This window comes from Acartia tonsa, chromosome 6 (assembly GCF_053477335.1).
Source record: "Acartia tonsa isolate MP-2025a chromosome 6, ASM5347733v1, whole genome shotgun sequence".
Lineage (NCBI taxonomy): Eukaryota > Metazoa > Arthropoda > Copepoda > Calanoida > Acartiidae > Acartia > Acartia tonsa.
Genome location: NC_137265.1, coordinates 18,079,977 through 18,100,219, shown reverse-complemented (window position 1 = coordinate 18,100,219; position 20,243 = coordinate 18,079,977). Strand labels below are relative to the sequence as shown.

Genomic DNA, 20,243 nt, shown 5'->3' with positions numbered 1-20,243 from the left:
CGTTTTGAAAAATTTCATTCCTATTACTAAGTTCCAATTCAGAGTATTTTTCCTTTTTTTTATACCTAGGTACATAAACGTTTGGCTTATTTGAATAATTAAAATTGCGTTTAGCAATGTTGAGCAAAGGACAAATAAAGTATATTGTACGTCATATTGTGTTGAATAAAAAAGTAATTAATGAATAATAGATGTGTATTGGTCTATGAATTATTAGCTACGCTCAAACTTGTATCTAGGAAACTATTGATTTTTGATAGTTTTTCCAGCTACGACAACGCTCCACGCTCTGCCATAAATAGTTGGGCTTTCCAATATTGTATTTTTAACAGTGTCCTAATTGAATGGACTTCTGTCTACTTGATCGTCTTATCTACATTTTTATAGACCTTTTTTTTAAAAAAAATATTATAATTTTTTCCTTCTTGAAAAACCATAATGTTTGATTGTAGAGTTTTTATTAAATACATTGTCTTTTTATACGTAAAAGATTAACTACTCGTATTTTTTATATCACAAAACTACCATTTTTTATATTATTTTTTTGTTAATTTGAATATGATAGTTACAGTAATAGCTTTAGGTAAAATTTAATTAACTTAAAACTTTTAAATAAAATGAAAATTTAAACATTTAAACTTTTGAAATTTGTTTTTATTGTAAAAGCATGATCAAAATATTCGCATGAACAAAGACTAGTCTATTCATGACCCTGACTGTTTTTATATTTTCAATGTGAATGAGTTTATTTAATACATACATACATACTAGAGGTCCACTGAAATTGACTATTTAGAAGTGTAGAAAAACAGACCCTAATTAACAGGATAATCACATAAAAAAACGATTACAGAGTTGCTACGCTTTCTAATTTGTACCTAACTATTATAGGAATCATCATGCAAAGTTTGAAATCGATAGGAATATTCTATATTCACATTTTATAAGGTGTCTAATTCATAGGAATTAAAAAACTAAATGCTTATAAAATCATGTTTAGGTTACTGTATAATACATTGCTATAAAACTTTTTTTAACGAATATTATATTTGTATATTGCAAATTCTTTGGTACGGTTTCTTAAATCGAAAATGGCTAAATCCTGAGAAGCCTTAATACATACTTATTTCTTTGTCTATACTTACCAAAATACTTATTTAGTTTGAGTTAATGGTCAGTGGTTAGACCATAGTAAAAAAGTTATTACAATGTTTTGTTTTGATAATATTACCTAACTGTTAAATAAAGTGATCTTAAATATGAATTTTTTTAGTTTTATTTTATTGGGTAAGAATTTATATTTTATAAAATAAAATATTAAAAAAACCTTAATTGCGTTTTCAATATGCAATTTCATGGATAAATTTTCACCCCCTCCCTTTCGAGAATGTAAATTCAAAAGAAAACGTAAAAAGGATATTCATTTATAATTGTATTTTTTAACGATTTAAAAACAGGAAGCGCATTATGGAACTTAACATGCAGGGATCTAAAGAGATAAGACAATTGCCGAAAAAAAAATTTACATCCCCAATGATGATAAACAAAATTGCCCTTTTTCTGTAGATTTCAATCAATGGTTGAAACGTTTAGACACTCAACATAATGAACCAACCAATCAAAATGCAATAAAAGTCCCAAATTTGTTGACTCGTTGAGTCAACAAATAAGAAAACGTTATTATAAAACTTTAGGAACTAGTATAATAAAAAGCCGAATGCCCTCTCCCTCCCTGCACGTAACTTGGGTGTTAAAATAAAAACCAATCGCTTCACTTTTTTCTATATAAACCTTACAGTTTTGGTCCAAAACTAATAAAAAATAATACAATTCATGCCCAAGCAATGACAATGAGAAAACAATATTGAATTTTGAATCTACTTACCCTTCCAGAGCCCTAGAGCTTAAGACCTAGCCCTTGCAGAGAAATTTGCCCTACGCCGAAAGTGCATATTTTATTACAAATTTGTCTTTTTAAAAACCAATCGCTCACAATATGAACAACCATAAGTACTTAAAATCTTGTAGATAGACCCCATAATGTTTGGAGTTTTTGATGGGGCATGTAAAGACCTTTCTTTAGACACCTTAACAATGTTTCTAACACTATCTTAGCCAATTTGGCATCAAAAAGATCGACCTGGCAATCATCAAGAACTAGGAATAGACAGAGCCGTTATGCCTCAAAGTTGGATGGGAATGTCTTTTTTATGTCAAATTGGCATAGATTTAGTTAGAAACCTTGTTAAGGTGTCTAAAGAAAGGTTTTTACATGCCCCATCAAAAATTCTAAAATTATGGGGTCTATCTCCAAGATTTGAAGTACTTATGGTGGTTCAAATTGTGAGCGATCGGTTATTTTTTTAACACCCTTTATATCTATAATACAAAGTAGAACGATGTCTGTCCGCTAAACCGATCGGGTTCTCCTTTACAGGGTAGCTTCTCATAGGTCCCGGGAAGATTTATATTTATTTTTTGGGGGTTTGGACACCCCCAACCCCCCAAAAAATGAAAAATACCCCCCCACCAAAAAAAATCTAAATCTAAAATACGAAAAATTGGTTTGATTAAACCTCTGGGGGCAAAGCTCCTAGAGGCTAGGGGCGAAGCCGCTAGTATATCAAACAAAGGAACTTCGTGATGCTAATAATAATTAAGAAATTCGCCAAAAATAATTAACTGTTTAATTAAGTAAACTAGAATCATTTAAAACTACAATATGTTGGTATTGGTTATTTCCTTTTCAACTGTTCTCTTGAAATAAAATCAAATAATATTGGTCTGGACCACTGTACCTATTGCGGGTACTCATCATCTTTCATTTTAGCCCAGTTTTAATGTGTCAATGTCATATCACAATATCCATTACTAGCGGCTACGCCCCTAGAGGCCTCTAGTGTCACTTTGAATGTTTTTTATTTTTTATTTCATGTCTATGTTGCGTTCAAGTCTTAACGAAATTTTTGATTTTTTTTTCGATTTCTCTTGGGAGGGTGGTGGTACCCTTCCCCAAAATAGTTATAAACCTTCCTAGGACCTATGAGAAGCTACTTTGGTAAAGAGAACCCGATCGGTTTAGCGGTTAGCGAGATCCTTCGGTACAAACAAACAGACACACAAACAGACAAACACACATCCTGTTACTTTATAATAAGGATTAGTAGGGTGTATCAGTGGGTATGATAAAGGGGGTATAGTTGTGTGTCAACGTTTGTGATGCAATAGCTGCTCTGTTTACGATTTGTAAATAAAAATGTTATATGTTATTGATAAAAAGAAAGTTTTCCAAAATCCTGAACTTAGTAATTGCATTACATTTTTTTTATACAATAACTTTTAATAGTTATTTTTTAAAATTGAATAGCTATTTTATATCGGAAACCACATACAGCTTCCAAATTACAATTGACCAAAAACAGACAAACATCTTTATACTTTTATGGAGTTAGCTGTAATGATGAATATTAAACTTTTTAGGTATAATTGTTGGAATAGATCTTGCACAGTCAAAAGAATCTTGCAACGAAGGATTTGTAAGTATTTTATATTTAATTATCTCTTATTAAAATTAGTGAGTGAAGAAAGTCGCTCAAACAAAAATTCTTACCTTATAAAAATGAGGGATGAGGAGAAGAGGAGTGGAAAAGAAAATCCTTAAAAAAGAGATGGATAATCCCTCAATTTGATGACGTCACATGCTGATTTTTTGGGCGACTTTCTTCACTCACAGAAATTATGTTAATGCACTAATGTACTTGTGTAAAATTAATTGACAGAAAGGCTGCATGCATTATCAGATAACCTTGCCGTTGAATTAATCAAGTATAAGATATTCTTATTAGTTTAAGCACTTTTCACCACCTGTACATTTTTCATTTTTTTATGCAAAACAAGTTCAAATATATTCATAAGGATAATGTTTTTTTTCATATTAATTAAGTCTGAAATTGATTTAAGTAAATAAAAATTAATATTTTTATCTATTATTTTTTTAGATTCCAAAACTATGAATATTTTTTGGATTTCTGATAATTTAGGTCTTTTGTGGAAATGTGCAAACCTGTTTACCTGACACCTGTATTGTGGAGCTAGCTGAAAGCCAGGATGCCTGTGCTGCTGGCTCCATGCCATGTTCAGACACTGCATGCATGCTTAATAGTTGTGTCGGATATCTCTCCTCAGATTTCAGGTATACATACCTTACCCAAAAAATCGTTTAAACTGGAGAATTGTTAAATAAGTGAATATATCTTATGAAAAATTAAAAAAACAAGGATGAAAACATCCATAAAAGCAAAGCTCAATGATCAAAAAGAAGGTCTAATGAGCAATGACTGTAGAGTGTCAAAACATACTTTCTTTTTTTATGATTTGATTATAGAGATGATTTACTTATAATATTGTATCTTGTTGTCCTAGAAATCATCATTCCAAAAAGATATGAATAGGAATATTACATCATACAAAAAGTTATTGTCAAATAGTTAAAAATCAGCAAGTTTAAATGAAGGTATGGACTTTCTGGTAACGATTATAGAGTTACAATGGTTTCTACATTGTACATAGATGTTATAAGAACCATCATACAAAGTTTTAAATCGACAAAACAATTCTAACATGTCTAAATTAATGAAAAGTATAATCTGTTATGGACGGACGTATGGATGGACCGATTCTAATTATAGAAAAGCTTTTTCTTTAAAAACAATTATGGAATACTTGTTTTCTTTAGGAATGGGGTAACAAACAAAACATCCTGCCCATCTGGAGAGGTTTGGTGTGTAGAAACAGGTTTTTATTTAAATATAATAGATTTTTTTATAACAAAGCAGTGACTGTTTGTGTGTCTATTTAGGGTAGTATATTACAAGTTGCCTCATTAATTTTAATTTTTTTCAAAATAAGGAGGGGAGTCGGGGAGTATTAGTACTCAAGATGGAACTTTGTTTTTTGCATTGTTTAGATATTCAATTTATTGGATATTCATTAGTATCATTTTCTATTATAGTTCTATTGCTCTTATTCATTAAATTGGCAACAGAAGGAATTTTGACAATTTACCAGGGAAAGAGTGGAAGGGGGGGGGGGAGGTGTTGGTTCTTAAATTTTCATTCTTTAATAAGCAGATCCACATTTTTTATGTTTGATTTCACAATTAAATTAATCAAATTTACAGGAAAATGCACTAAAGACAAGGAATGCGACAAGTCAGCTCAGCAGACCATCAAATGTAAACCAGATGAAAAATACTGTGCGGAGAGTAAAAAATGTGTTCCAGACGATGACTCTGCTGGCAATAATGAAACCAAGAACAAGAAATGTCCACCTGGCACAGCCTACTGCTTGGAGACAGGTTTATGTAAGCCATTGAGACAAGGCAGACAGCTGGCGGATGAAATTATTTGCCCAGAAGGAAGTGTTTACTGTGCAGAGTTTGGAAAATGTTCTCCCAGTTGTGGTGTTGCTGTAGGAGGTAATTTCATCAACAATTAACTCATAACTGGCTCACTTTTATGTGAACTATGACAAATTGTTAATTTTTGTATCTTCTTATATTTTATTGCCTTATACTTTACAAACTCTCTTTACATATGTTATCTACTTTCTTTTTGTTTCTTTCATCATGTACCTGAGTCTGAAAGATTAACTTGCTAAAATTCTAATAATGATTCTTGTTGTAGTAGATGAGGGGTCAGGTGATTCTGGTGATGGTATAATGTGTCCTGCTGGTCAAATCTATTGCATCAGCAAAGGAAAATGCACAAAAGAATGCCAGATGGGTCATGATAGTCCTAAGGTAAATAAACAAATACAATTTTGTTAAATAGATAATATACAACAGGAGTTTGGTCTCTATCCACTTTGCAATTTCCGTCTCTTAAAAGATTTTCTTTATCATTGCTGGATTAAAGGTTGATGTTATACTTTAATCTGAAGTAGCAAAATATTCTTTTGAAGTAAAGATATTTTTAGTATATAATTTGAATGTTCTGTTATTTCTAGGGTATATCCTGTCCTCCAGGTAAAATTTTCTGCATGGAATCTAGAAGATGTGTTGATGATGACTTCAAGAATGCATTTGCTTTTGGAGATGATGATTCTGGTGCTATTGAATTAACCTGTCCACCAGGAACAGTTTATTGTCTGGCAACAGGTCAATGTATACCTAATGACAATGGATTTGGCTCAATTTATGATGATGATGATGATAACTTAGGTTATAGTTGTCCACCTGGAACTGTATATTGTCTTGAATCTGGGTCTTGTCAAATGACATCATATGATGACAATGACGATTTTGTAAGTCTTGATGATTTGGACGATGATGAAGACAGCATGCAATGCCCTATTGGATGGGTATACTGTATGCAAAAATCAAGATGTCAACAATCTTGTGATAATAGTGATAATGAAGATGATGATATAACAGACTGGATGGATTGCTCTCATGGAATGGTGTACTGCATGGAAACCTCTCAGTGTCAGAGATCTTGTCACCAAGATATGGATGATGACAACAATGATAAAGGTGTCCATTGTCCCGAAGACCAGGTATTGTTATTGATTAATCTTTTCCATTAATTTCTAGAATTAATTTAAAAAGTATAATTGCAACATTTTAAAATCTTTTTTTCTAAACTGATTATTTATTTGTAAGGTGTACTGTATGGCAGTAAAGGCTTGTGTGAATGACTGTGCATTCTTTGAGAATGGGGGCAGTGATGACAGTAGTCAGATGAATTGTCCTACAGGAGAGGTTAGTGTCAATTTATTATTTCAAAATAATATACATAAATACATAGTAAAAAAGAAATATTGTAGAAAGAATACAGACTTTTAGAACAAAGAAGAATTACCTTTTTAGGTTTACTGTATGGAGCAGAGCAGGTGTATTTCTAGTGGGGAATCCTGTTCTAATTCAACAATTACAGATGAAGAGCAGATTTCTAATCTAACTTGCCCAACAGGATTAGTCTGGTAAGATTATTTTAAAATTTTAAAATTGCTTTTCTGCTGGACACAAAGTTTTTTAGACAGTATTTTATAACAGCTCTTATGATTAAAAGCTTCAACTATGTTGTTTAGGTGTGGAAGTTCATGTGAATTTGACTGCTGTTCAGTAAAGACTGATTTGACTTCAGAATCTAATTACTCAACATGTATTCTGTCTGCACATTGTCAAGATCAAGAAAGGTTAGAAAATACTTACTTACATTTAAATATGTAGGTTCACTAATAAAAGGGATTTAACCAACATATTAATTAGCCTGTCTTGATGTGCTCCCTTTAATATTCATAATTCAAAACCCATGACTGTGGCATAACATATAGAGCATTGCCTTGTTGTCGGAAAGGTTTGAATCTGGGCCTGACAACATGTCACAATGAAAGACATTAAAAATGGTTCCTACTACTGCTATGCCAGGTGCACAATAAATAACAATGCACAGTTAGGACTTCCAGACAATGGTCATGCAATTAAAGCGTTGTTTATCCTAAGGTTGTTTGACAATATGACCAGATTTGTTTCAGAGGTACTCTAAAATAAGATCTTTTGATGTATCCCGCCCTCAAAAGCTTTCTGAGGTTCACAAATCAAACCATAACAACAATACTAAGAAATAAGATAATATCTATTTTACACGAAAATCTGGGCAATCTAAAGATAAATTTTTATGATTTCTAATAGCTAATTTAATGTAAGATCCCTATCAGTAGCTACAATCAATATATTCTTAACTTTAGCTGTTGCAAAGAGAAGTCAGGCAACCTGCAATGTTTTGGCAACTTGGATAATACACCAGAACTATCGCCAGAAGAACAGCTGAATAATACCTGTTCTATGCTACCTGATGATTTGCCAGTTGTGCAGGTATTAATTTATCTCTTAATTTTTTGTGTTTATCATTTTGAAAGTGATACTAAATTGTTCATACTGTTTTTCCTCTCTCTTTCTTTTTTTTCAACTTTACCTTCTATTACTCAACCCATTACTGGTCATTGGATACCAAATATCTAAAAAGTTGTAACATTGGATAGCTTAAAAACCAACACTCTAAATCAACATAAGGAGTAATTTTGTTTGATAAAATTAGGGAATTATATTAATCTATTTTCCATTGTTTTATCCAAAAAGAGCATTGTTAAAGACCACTATACTTTAACCCCACTTTTTTTCCACATGTATGACTTATAGGTTTATGATTCATAAACGTAATTGTTTTTGCTTTTCAGGAATGTCCAGACTTGGAGTGTCCAGTGTTAAGTGTTTGTTGTAATGGAAAATGCTTAGGATTTAGGAAAATAATTCATTCATTTTTTAAAATCTTGAGAATAAAATCAGATAAGATTTTACTGAAAGTGATTCGATGGTCAGATATTGTCTTTAAACCATTAGAAAGCAAAATATCTTTTTCATCTACTGGAAAAATAAAATTCCTCCAGAAAATTTATGTTTGATTAAGATAGATATACTGTAAGATGTCTTCAATAATTTTTTAAGAACCTTCTAGGAGCAAAAAGTAAGAAATTGTATACAATTTATCAAGTCTTTAATTTATGTATATATGAAAATGATATTTGAATATACAAGATTGCCTGAATACAAACCTTATGGCGCATCTGGTGGTAATGGTTCAAGTTCTGGACGTCCAGCGAAACCTGGGAAACCAGGAAAGCCAGGAAGACCAGGAGATGGCTCATCTTGCCCTAAGAATATGTTGTAAGTATCAATCTTTACTTATAATTATAAATATAAATCACCAGTGGCCTCTAGAGTTTCCTTATGTAAGGGAGGGGGGTCGACTCTTAACTTTTTGTTTTAAAAGAAAATAAATAAAAATAGTTTTTAAAGGGGATTTTTTTTACCCAAGACGATTTCTCTTGAAAGAAGGGTAGAGGTACCTATGAGAAGATTCACTGCACAGGATAATCATATCAATCCAGCGATTAGCGATTACAAACACATTAACAAACAGACAAAAATATAGGCAAACATTCTGTTACTTTTATATATAGGTTAAAGGATATTCTATAATTATCAAAACTAACCATGCCAATATTACTCTTAGACGAATTTTTCCCCCTCATTTATATTCTTGTTTATGTTATTAAATTAAACCAAAATATCTAATTAAAATATTCCTAAATGAAAATTTTAAAGAAAATGCAAGTAATTATAGCTGATTGTTTCACAGGATGATAAAGTATTTTAAAACTTTTATTAAATCATTAAATAATTCTACGAAATTAATGTAATTGAATTGTGTTTATATTCTGTAAACAATCTTAATAATCATTCTAATTTTTATCTGAATTGAATTTGACAAAAGCAAATAATAAAGCAAATTTTTTACTCAAAAATTGTTATAATTGAGTGCTATGTTATGCCTACCAAGAAAAACATTTAAATAAGGGGTGGGGGTTTGTGAACGACTAAGCACTCTGAGGGAAACCTCTAACCTGGTGTTTTGGAAATTATAAGTTATTGTACACAATTTTCTATTTGCAGGTATTGTAATGCAACTAGAAGCTGCCAGGACGCCATGGACTGGAGCTGTATGCCAGCCTGTAGTCCAGATCTAGTGAACTGTGTATCAGCCAACTATACCTGTGTCAGGCCAGACCAATGTGATCAAGGTATTTTTCAAACAAGGATGACAACATCTATAAAAGCGAATTAGAGAGTTTTACTTTTGTATCAATTTAGTAAAAAGATTTAAATGCTTAGACATTATAACTTTTTTACTAACAATTTAAAATCTACATGCAAAATTTTCCAAAACATGTGATTCCATTTAAAAAAAAATTGTTTAATGATTTCCAAAAGGTATAGTACATGGCACCTTTCCTCTGAAAGATTATCCTTATTTAAATGAAAGAGAGTAAAATATAACAAGAATGATAACCATCCATAAAATAGAAGCACAAATACCAGACATTTGGACAACGTGTGGTAGCGGTAAAAAAGATCACAAATGCTTTCATTATTGAAATCATTGTGAGCCAGAATATTTTTTTTTATCTGATGACATTAGTTTGTAATTTAGAAATGCAACGCTTATAACATCATGAAAAAACACAAGTCAAAACAGCTGAAAACCAGTTATTGAACGTACAGACTTTCTGATCAAGTCTTTAGAAAAGCTGCTATGTTTTAAATTTCTGTTCAGTTGAATGCCACAATCTATGCTTTGTTAAGTTGCCAACCAAAAATAAAATCAAAACATTTTCCAATAAGTATTTATTGATTTAAAAATAAGATTCCTACCCTTCATGCCTTTAGGGAAAGGGTATTAAAATGTTTTAAAAAGTAGATTAAAAAAGTTATTTTCAGTTTTAGTTGGCAACTTAATAAAAGGCGCATAGGGCGGCATTTAACTATATTATAAATATTTTAATTGATTGATTGGAACGTAGACGACCTTTTTGTCTTAAAAACCCAACTCAGTGCAGAAAATGTTAGCAGCTGAGTAACTGTAAATATACGTTCTTCTTGGAAAGGATCATTAACTTAACTTTACTTTGCTAATTTTAAAAGTTTGTATTTATATATTTTTCCTTTCCGCACGGGGATTTTTATTTCTGGGTTGTTATTTTTTTGCATCAAGTATCTTTTTATTAAATACAAGCGGCTATTACCCTAGAGGCCTCAAGGGGGGGGGGGGGAACTTAGCCCAATTTCATTTTTAGTTTTAAAAATAAAAGTAAAAAAATGTTTTTTTTTATTTTTCTCTGGAGGGGAGGGTGGTGGTGCCCCTAAAATAGTTTTAAACCTTCCCCCCAGGACCTACAAGAAGGTACACTGGAAAGGAAAATCATATAGGAACAGCGCTTAGCGGGATACTTTGGTACACACAAACAGATAGACATCCGGTTACATAAGGTTTAAGTACTTTATTATTTCAGTGGCCCCGCGAGTATGGATGTTCCCACCAGTTACTATTGGTGTTCAGTCTGACCAGCAGAATCTAGCTCAATTCAAGAATCTAACTACAGTTGTTAACAGCAAGGTACAATAATGTTTTCATTATAGTTACACTCTTTTATGTATTTTATATGCCTCTAAAGCTATAAACCTTCCCAGTACCTTTAGAAGCTACACTATAAAGGAAAACCATATCGGTTTAGCGGTTAGCGAGATTCTTCGTTACAGACGGTCACATATTTTGTCATTTTTTTATAAGGATTTGATACCAATTGTTTTTGTGATCAATTATAAGTTGAAAAGTTGTTTTTGGAATTCGCCCCTGGAAAAACATCCCATAACCTCAATTTTTCAAAGTACGAAAAATGATAACCTATATAATACTAGCGGCTTCGCCCCAAGAGGTTTAATCAAACCAATTTTTCGTATTTTAGATTTAAAAGAAAATTTTAAAGGAAAAAAAATTGGGGGGGGGGAATTTTTTTTTTCTGAGGGGGGGGAGTAGTCGACCTCACTATTTTAATTTTAGTTTTAAAAAGAAAAAAAAATGTTTAGGGGGGGATTTTTCATTTTTTGGGGATGTTGGGGGTGTTCCACCCCCCAAGAAAATAGTTATAAACCTTCCCGGGACCTATGAGAAGCTACCCTGTAAATGAGAACCCGATCTGTTCAGCGGTTAGCGAGATCATTCCCTACAAACAGACAGACAAACAAACAGACAAAAAAACAGACATCGTTCTACTTTGTATTATAGATATTCAAAACTTTTCTTAATATTTAGAAGTATACAATTGTATGGGCAAACTCACCGGAAGGCTACACATGGAAATATAATTCAACAGACAACAACACTCTATTGCCCATGTCAGAGAATCAGACTATAGATGCGGACACATCTCTAGTTCTTAGTAGACAGGCTAAAAGAACTGGCATGGGAGTAGCCGCTCTGAAAATAGCTTATGATAATGGTAAGTTTGAAATTTGATTTGATAATACCTAAATTTATTCCGTACGAAGTTTTAATTCCAAATATCAGTCCGTTAACTAGAAATGTTTAATTTGAAGTATATCTTTAAGATATAGATTTTAAGTGAATCTATCATATAATCTTTTGATAATAATTATCTTCTCTATAACATACTTGAACTATTATACCTTCTTCATGGGAAAATCTTTCTAAATTTCTTCACTGGTTTTATCTAATCATTGTTGTAATCAGGGAGGGAGGGGACATATGGTTATGTATTCCCTAGTCCAAAAAGTGTTATTACTTATTTTCCTATTCGTTGGCCTAACAACTTTGGAGACTTTCTTTGAATTTAATTAATTGGTTCATTAAGTTAAGTGTCCAAACGTTTCAACCCCTAATTGTAAACTAATGAAAAGGAAATTTTGTGTATTATTATTAGGAATGTACATTAATTTTGTCGGCCATTGTCTTATCCATTTAGATCCCTGAATACTTTTTACAGATTCAAAGCTACTTTTCCTCAAATTGCCTATTTGGCACTAAAAACCCCCCTTTTTTTAAAAATGAATAAAAATAGGCGAAATAATAGTTTTTCCCCTGCGCCTAATCCCTGCGTAGGGCCCTAGCCTTTCAGGCCTACCAAGAACCCAATCTGTCCTAACCTTAGCTAAACTAAAGTAATAAAAAATAATGGCACTTTGAAGGACATTACCAAAGAATCTAAATATAAGTTTAAAATAAACAAAGTTTTTTTTAGTTTTCCGTAATCTTATTTCTATAAATGGAAAATATTTAGGTTTTATTAAATTCTAAGTTCTTTTCTTAAATTCCATTTGTTGCAAAAACAAAATATAAATACAAACAAATTTTTGCAATTCTTCAGAATTTGCAAAGAAAAAATAACAAAAATGAAAAAAAAATAAATAAGATGATTTTCCTTAAATATAAAATTCATATAATTTTGTACTTTAAAGAGCCAGGGATGTTTTTCTGGGTGTTTCAACTTGTTCTACCTCCACTCAAACCCAGCCCTCTGGTCTTATCAAAAAGGTATAGTATTTTTTTTAGCATAGCAGCTCTTTATCCTATTTTATAAAGCAGCAAGATTTTTTGTCTGTAGCTTAAGATTTTTTTAATCGTAGAAAACTGTCTATACATGATTTTTCAGTAAGTCTGAGAACCCAGCAGATATAAAACGGTTTCGAAGCCATACTGGAAACGTATATTCATGAGTTAATATGAATCATATGTAAATGAAAGTCAAAATCTATGTCAATGTAATTGCTAAAAGAGCCCTTAAGTCTACACTATTTATTTTGTTAACATTTATTCTATTTAATTGATTGTTATAAACCAATGTAAATCGATATAAATTAACACGAATTGTAGGGTGTTTTTGTAATGGAACAGAAGAATTGCTTTGTTTTAATTACTTACCCTTAAGATAAATAAATCATACACATCTATTTTTCTTCGTCGGCTTAACGATTTTTATTTTTGATATATAACTTTTTCGAATATAAAACTACTAAGATTAAACCAGTATTGTTAGCTCCAAGGGCCAAAAGCTAAGTCTAACAAAACAAAACTTAATCTATGATTTGAATTGTTTGTAATACGATGCTATACAGGATTTTTCTTTATGACTAAGAAACGAAAACCGGCGGTTATTAATTGGTTTCCTAGCCTAATTGAAATTTTTTTTCGTGACATTTGCTATATAACATTTTTTTGTATTACTTCAGGGAGTTCGAGATAAAGGAAGGAGAAAATGGAACAATTTCACTAAACAAATATTTGACGACGAACAAGCCTTCTTATCATAAATCTTTAATTCAAAAGCTGAACAAAGGTATCAAAATATTCTATTCATTAAAGTAACATAACAAAATACGCGACTTTTATAGGACATACTTTCAACTTGTTAATGTATTAATGTGAGATAAGTTAACGTTTTAACTTTGTCTTTTTAGTAGCGGAATTACTCTTTAATTCAAAATGTCCGTCTCTGTGATTTTTATTTTATCTTTAGACTACTGAAAATTTATGTAAAGATTTCCTATTTCTCCGTTTCGCTTCTGATGGATGTTGTTATCCTTATTTCCATTTTAAAATATAAAATAGATATTTTTGATAATTTCTAAAAATACAAAAAAAATATTGTTTCGTGATTGTATGTGCTAAATATAGATTGTGTATTTTCTTAATTATTGATAACTTTCTCAAACATGAAATACTATTTTTATCTTTGAAAAAATTAATCATCGTTGCTTTTACTAGAGTCCTGGTTAAGCTGTAATACCCCCCCCCCCCCCCCAATCAAAATAAAATAAGGGGAGGGGGTAATGAGTTTTTATATTTATGCCTATACCTAACGTTTCCCTAATTTTCAATTTCATTTCAAAATGAGGTAGAAGGAGATTATCATCTCTTGGCAGGGTACTTTGTGTTGAAAGCGTAATATCGACTTTTGATTCAAGTAGAAAAATCCCTTTACCTCTGGTCAAATATTTTTTAACGTGTATTAAATAAGAATATTAATCCTGTTCTAGGAGGCTGTAATTTAAAAAAGGCCACCGAAGTACCTGGTATCTGGAGCGTCCTACTAATTTTAAATGGCCATAAAATCCACATTTTAAATCAAAATAATTATAATAATCAGAAAATGTACAATTTATATATATGCACATTTTTTCTCCCGTTTCTCTATGATCATTAATTAATGATTATTTTTTAACCGTTGATTTTATGTCGTTGGATGTGACAAAACGCTGCTTTGAGCAACTGAGAAGTATTTTAAAAACTACTTTAATTAGCTAAATATGCGAAATTAAACGTTTTGTTTAAGTTAAAGTGCTATTAATTATTAACTAAATATATTCAGTGTACAGTGAGCTGATTTCAATGGATGGCACTGGATTCTTGGAAAGTGGTCGGAAGTACATTACTCACAATGTACTTACAAAGTCCCCAATTATGGGTGTTAAGGTAATATATTTTAATACTAATGGGTGATAAGGTTATATATTTGAATATTTATAGCTTTTAGTTAGTAATTACATCTACTTCTATGATTTATATTTTAAAAGAAGGTGTATCAACTTTTTTTTTTATAGCTAGCCGGTTCTTTTAGTAAGTAGTAGATGTAAAATTTTTCATAGAATTCAGATATGCAATCGGTTTTTTTGTAGACCTCTTATTTTTTAAGTAATTTAAGTTTTTTAAAAAAATAATTAAGTCGGTTTTAAGGTACTAAAACGCAACAAAATGGCCAGTAAGAACAAAAATAGTAAGATCTTTAATTTGACCCCTTACTTTTAAAATTCTGTTGAGTAATTATTGAAAAAATTTATTTTTTTAACCTCGGTTTAATAAAAACTTTAGACCTAAATATTTTCTCAAACAGACATAAAAAACATGGGTTCATATATACCTTTAGAATCAGAAAAATATTACGAATCCATTGAAAGCAAAATTGAAAAAAAGTAAAAAAATAAAAAATTAAACAAATGGCCAATTGTATTTTTTGTTCAGGCAACACTATCGTCTTCCCTTTTTTACCCCCTCTTTACCCCCTTCCCATTTTTATACTCAATTCAAGAATTAAGACGTTGCCTGTACAATATAATATGATATTTTCATATAATTCCTTAAATTGTAGTTTATATACTATATTGTAAACTTTTTTTTTCAATTTTGCTTACAATTAATTCGTAATATTTTTCTGATTCTAGAGGTATATATGAACCCATATTTTTTTATCTGTGAAATAATAAAATTAAGTTCAAAGTTTTTATTCTCGTGGGTTTAAAAAAATCGATTTTTCAATAATTACCTGACAGAATTGAAAAAGTAAGGTGTCAAATTAAAGATCTTACTATTTTTGTTCATAATGGCCATTTTCTTTCTTTTTTTTTTGTTGCATTTTAGTACCTTAAAATCGACTTATTTTTTTTTTTTAACTTAAATTACTTAAAAAATAAGAGGTCTACAAAAAAAACCGATTGCATATCTGAATTCTATGAAAAATTTTACATCTACTACTTACTAAAAGAACCGGCTAGCTATAAAAAAAAGTTGATACACCTTCTTTAACGAAGAAAGTCAAGTATAAATGTGTCCCCTATTAGTGCGACAGAAATAGTTATTATATGGTAATATATTTTCTAAAAATTATAGATATCAGTTATAATTATATTTTATACTATAATTTATGACTTAAAGTTAAATAGGTTTAGGTTAGTAATTGCATCTACTTCTATGAATTATATTTTATCATGACGAATAAAGAATAATAAGTACAAATGTGTCTCTTACAATTGGTATTGTAAGGTATTATATTTTCTCGTATTTATTCGAATCCGGTGGATAGGAACCGGTTCTCATCCATACGAAAAAACTATGTCTAGCATCGTATTATATCCAGCTTTCTACGAATATAAAAATATACAATCAAAAGATTAAAACCAGTTTTTTTTAGCCGGTGCCTTCGGCACCTCGGGGCTAAAAAACGAGTTTTCATCTTATAATTGTACATTCTATATCCGCGGAAAGCCGTTTATAATACGATGCGAGAAATAACTATTAAAAATTACATAGCTTTAGGTCAGTAATTATATCTACTTCTATAATTCATATTTTAGATTTATATAACATTATGTTGGTAATTGCATATACTCTATGCTTTACTAGCGACTGCATCCCTAGCATCTCGTGACTCTATTTCAAAGTGATAGTCTACAACCATTCCAAGACTTAAATATCAAAGTGAAATAGTCTAAAACTAGTAAATGGAAAAAGTCGCTCGATGTGACGGCATAAAAATGAAGGAGTTGAGAGGAGAAGTGGGAAATTAACCCCCTAAAAAGAGATAGATAATTACTCATTTTTATGATGTCACATGTCTTTCTTTTGAGCGACTTTCTCCATTCACTTTCTCCAAAACTATGAAAATCTTAAGCTACTTAAAATAATAGGATATCTTAAATTTTATCGAGGAAAATTAAGATAAATAAAGTTTTTTTTTATTCTTAAACTACTTGTACATGAAACCATAAAATCTCAAAAGAATAAAGAATTTATTATAATTTTAGTTACAAATTTATATTGCTTATCTATAAACATATTATCATTGTATAGATTAAATATTCATTTGATTGGCAATGCTGAAATAATCTGACATTTAAAATAAGTTCTGCACGATACAAAATTTTGGTTAAATTACACAATTTGTGTAAGGATGCTGTGAGTATTGGTGCAAAAAATATGACGTAACAAAAAAAATTAGCCAATGAGAGGCCACTATAAATTTTACCATTGGTCAATAAAGGCCTCTCATTGGCTAATTTTTTTTGTTACGTCATATTTTTTGCACCAATACTCACAGCATCTGTTTAAGTGTTGGACATAAATTATTCAACATTAACTTACAACTCAATGATGATAAAGAAAATTATCCCTTTTTTAGATTCAGATTATGTGTTTTAGATTAAAGTTTGGACACTAAGAATTTGGAACGAACTTATTAAAATTTAATAAAAGTACCCAAATTTTTTTCTAGCAAACAAAAAAGATAACGTGGTTAAAATTTTTTGGAATCAGTGTAATTTACCATCCATTGTCCCCTCCCTTTCTGATAAAAATATCATAACCAATGGCAACAAGTACATATAAATTAGTAAAAAGATTAATTTGTAATGGAAGACTATGGATAATAAGGTTCCAGGACAAACGCAGAAGTCCCAAACGTCGGAGTGGACAAACGCAGGAGTGTCAAAATATTAATTTTATTAGTTATTTGTATACAGGTTAGGTTAGGTTAAGATATGAATATACAAATAAGCCCCCCGCAGGGGTTAGGCATTTAAAAAACCTAAAAAATAGTTTAAAATAGGTTAGGTTAATTATCTACTCCTGCTTTAGTCCACTCCGACGTTTGGGACTCCTGCGTTTGTCGTAGGACCGTTAATAAAGTGATGTACATCCTTAATGAAGATAATCACAATAAACCTCTTTGTAGATTAAAATTATAGGTTTCAGAGTTTGGATACTGTTAGTTTGAGCCAATCAATTACGACAAAGGTCTTTATAGTGTCTTTAAAAAAGACGTCATGCAATACAAATGACAAATGATAGGCCAATACACAGACTAAATTACCAATTGCAGAGGCTATCATACATTTTGATTGACCAATGGTAGGTCAGGATGACATCATTTGATATAGGCACTGTAAAAAGCTTCAAGTACGATTTGATAAAAATACCCAATGTTTTTCAGCTAACGAATAAAAAAAGAGCAGGTTTTAAAGGAAACTTTGTTTATACACATATTTGCTTAGATTGTGAACCGAGTAGCAAGACAGAGTGATTACAAGAATAAGATCTACTTTTCAACAATGAACAATCAAAGGTATTTCAGTTAAAAAAGAGAAAAAATAAGAAGTCGAAGAAAGTCCCCCAATGACGTCATAAAAATAAGGGATGGGGAGAGGAGGAGTTGGAAAGAAAACCCCTATAAAAAGATGGATAATCCTTTGTTTTTATGACGTAACATGCTGATTTTTGAGGGACTTTCTTCGTCTTCAAAAATTGTTCAGACACGACACCTAAAGACATTTGTTAAAATGTAATAGAAGTTGTTTGATATTTTATCAAAGATCAAAGCTCAGTTTCTCTTTCGTATTACAGTTTAATGTTCATTTTAGACAATATTTTTTTTAGATTGTCCTTTTTTGTAGCGAAGATACTCCAAAATTAACTTTGTCTGTCCGTCCGTAATGCTATAGTTTTTTTTGTTTAGATACCCCATACCAAAGAGCATTCAGTAAAAAATTACATTGTCCGTTAATTTGTCGGTTATGCTACAAAAGACAAATTTTTTTACTTTTAGAAACATTTCGTAATCGGATACTGTTTAATAATCTATGAATTCTTTATGCTTCGCTTCTTATGGTTGTTGTCATCCATGTTTCAATATTGTCATCCTTGTCTATATTAGTTGGGAACTGGCAACACCACCCTCCTCACAAATTCTGTGGTTGAATGAAAATCCACAGATTATGATGAAGCCAGCTGCCAACTTCTTTGGAAAAACTTGGATAAACTTAGGCAAAGCAACAAAAGCAAATCCTTATATAAAATCGACTATTATTGACAAGAAAACATATTTTCAAAACAAATCAACATAGTTTTTTTTTAATCAGAACTCAAGGGCATCATCTGCTTGAAATAGGATGCAATACACTAACGCCCAACAGACAACCATCCTTTTTGATTGTACGACCTTTGTCTGACAAGACCTAACTTTGCATATTGTAATGAGTTGCGCCATTTCTGTCATGCACCTGACAAAGCAGCAGTAAGAACCATACTGGCGTCTTTAGTTATGACGCAGTATCAGGCCAATATTCGAACCTATCACCTCCCCGACGACGAGCGTTTGCGTTTTAGGCACTTCTCCTAAAATTGCCTACAAAGCACTGAGCCTCTCCACTTATTTTGAATTAAATGAAAATAAGGAAACGTATTTTTTTAATGGCAAATTCCCTAGCAGGGCCTACACCCTGCGGGGCCTATACCTCCGGTAGGTACGTAAATGTATAGTACACAATAAACCTAACCTAACCTGACCTAAAGCAGCAAACAAACAAACTTTATATGATAGACAAGGCGATTTGAGGAATAATTTCTACTCTTTTTTTAAAAAGACAAGTTGTAGAAACGTTGCGCTGAAAATAAAATTAGTTTTTTTTTACAACAAAGTTTATGTATATAATTGTATTTTTCTTCTTACACTTCAATCTTTTTAAACTTACAATTCAATTTTAAATCAAATGCGATAAAAACTTTGACAAACAAATTTTTATTATTTATGTAAAAGATTAATGTAAAGAAAAACTTTTTTCTCTCTTCACGTTTGCAGTTTTTAACAAGTTTTTTTTTCTTAAATATCTTATTTGTAAGATTTTTTTATTTTTTAGATTTGATTCTTTAAATTAAAAAATTATAATAGACATAAAATTTCTGGCAATTCATAAATAGTTGAGTTGAGTCATATAATTTAAAGGAAGCCTGCAAGAATTACACATCTCTAAATGCTAAAATATTGAGTATAGAAATTAAATTACATCGCCTAGAAGCAAAATTAAAATGTAATCAGTTTCAGGCAACCTAACTTTCTGCTGTAAATAAGCTTTTAATTTCGCTATTTTCTCCCTTTACATGTTGCGCTGTCACTTGTTGATATAATTATTGTTATTATGTACTACAACCCACCAATCGATATATTACTACTTGGATGTTGCACCAGATATCCATGTTTTTTGATAAAGTAATGCTCGCAAC

At 30.9% G+C, this 20,243-nt stretch overlaps 1 protein-coding gene across 1 annotated transcript in view; it reads left to right on the top strand.

Annotated features, from left to right (window-relative positions):
• Positions 1-1,160: 1,160 nt before the first annotated feature.
• The window catches only part of LOC145323000 (uncharacterized), a 35,090-nt gene continuing 16,007 nt past the window's right edge, over positions 1,161-20,243 (top strand). Inside the window, exons 1-21 of the mRNA XM_080165387.1 lie at positions 1,161-1,287; positions 3,481-3,536; positions 4,041-4,192; positions 4,736-4,794; positions 5,180-5,476; positions 5,685-5,800; positions 6,007-6,555; positions 6,662-6,760; positions 6,869-6,981; positions 7,090-7,197; positions 7,750-7,876; positions 8,239-8,303; positions 8,597-8,725; positions 9,515-9,642; positions 10,912-11,015; positions 11,712-11,898; positions 12,875-12,950; positions 13,646-13,752; positions 14,785-14,888; positions 18,239-18,309; positions 18,898-19,007. Coding sequence (XP_080021513.1) covers positions 1,260-1,287; positions 3,481-3,536; positions 4,041-4,192; positions 4,736-4,794; positions 5,180-5,476; positions 5,685-5,800; positions 6,007-6,555; positions 6,662-6,760; positions 6,869-6,981; positions 7,090-7,197; positions 7,750-7,876; positions 8,239-8,303; positions 8,597-8,725; positions 9,515-9,642; positions 10,912-11,015; positions 11,712-11,898; positions 12,875-12,950; positions 13,646-13,752; positions 14,785-14,888; positions 18,239-18,309; positions 18,898-19,007 — 2,785 coding nt within the window. The 5' untranslated portion in view covers positions 1,161-1,259. The remainder of the gene's footprint in view (positions 1,288-3,480; positions 3,537-4,040; positions 4,193-4,735; positions 4,795-5,179; positions 5,477-5,684; positions 5,801-6,006; positions 6,556-6,661; positions 6,761-6,868; positions 6,982-7,089; positions 7,198-7,749; positions 7,877-8,238; positions 8,304-8,596; positions 8,726-9,514; positions 9,643-10,911; positions 11,016-11,711; positions 11,899-12,874; positions 12,951-13,645; positions 13,753-14,784; positions 14,889-18,238; positions 18,310-18,897; positions 19,008-20,243) is intronic.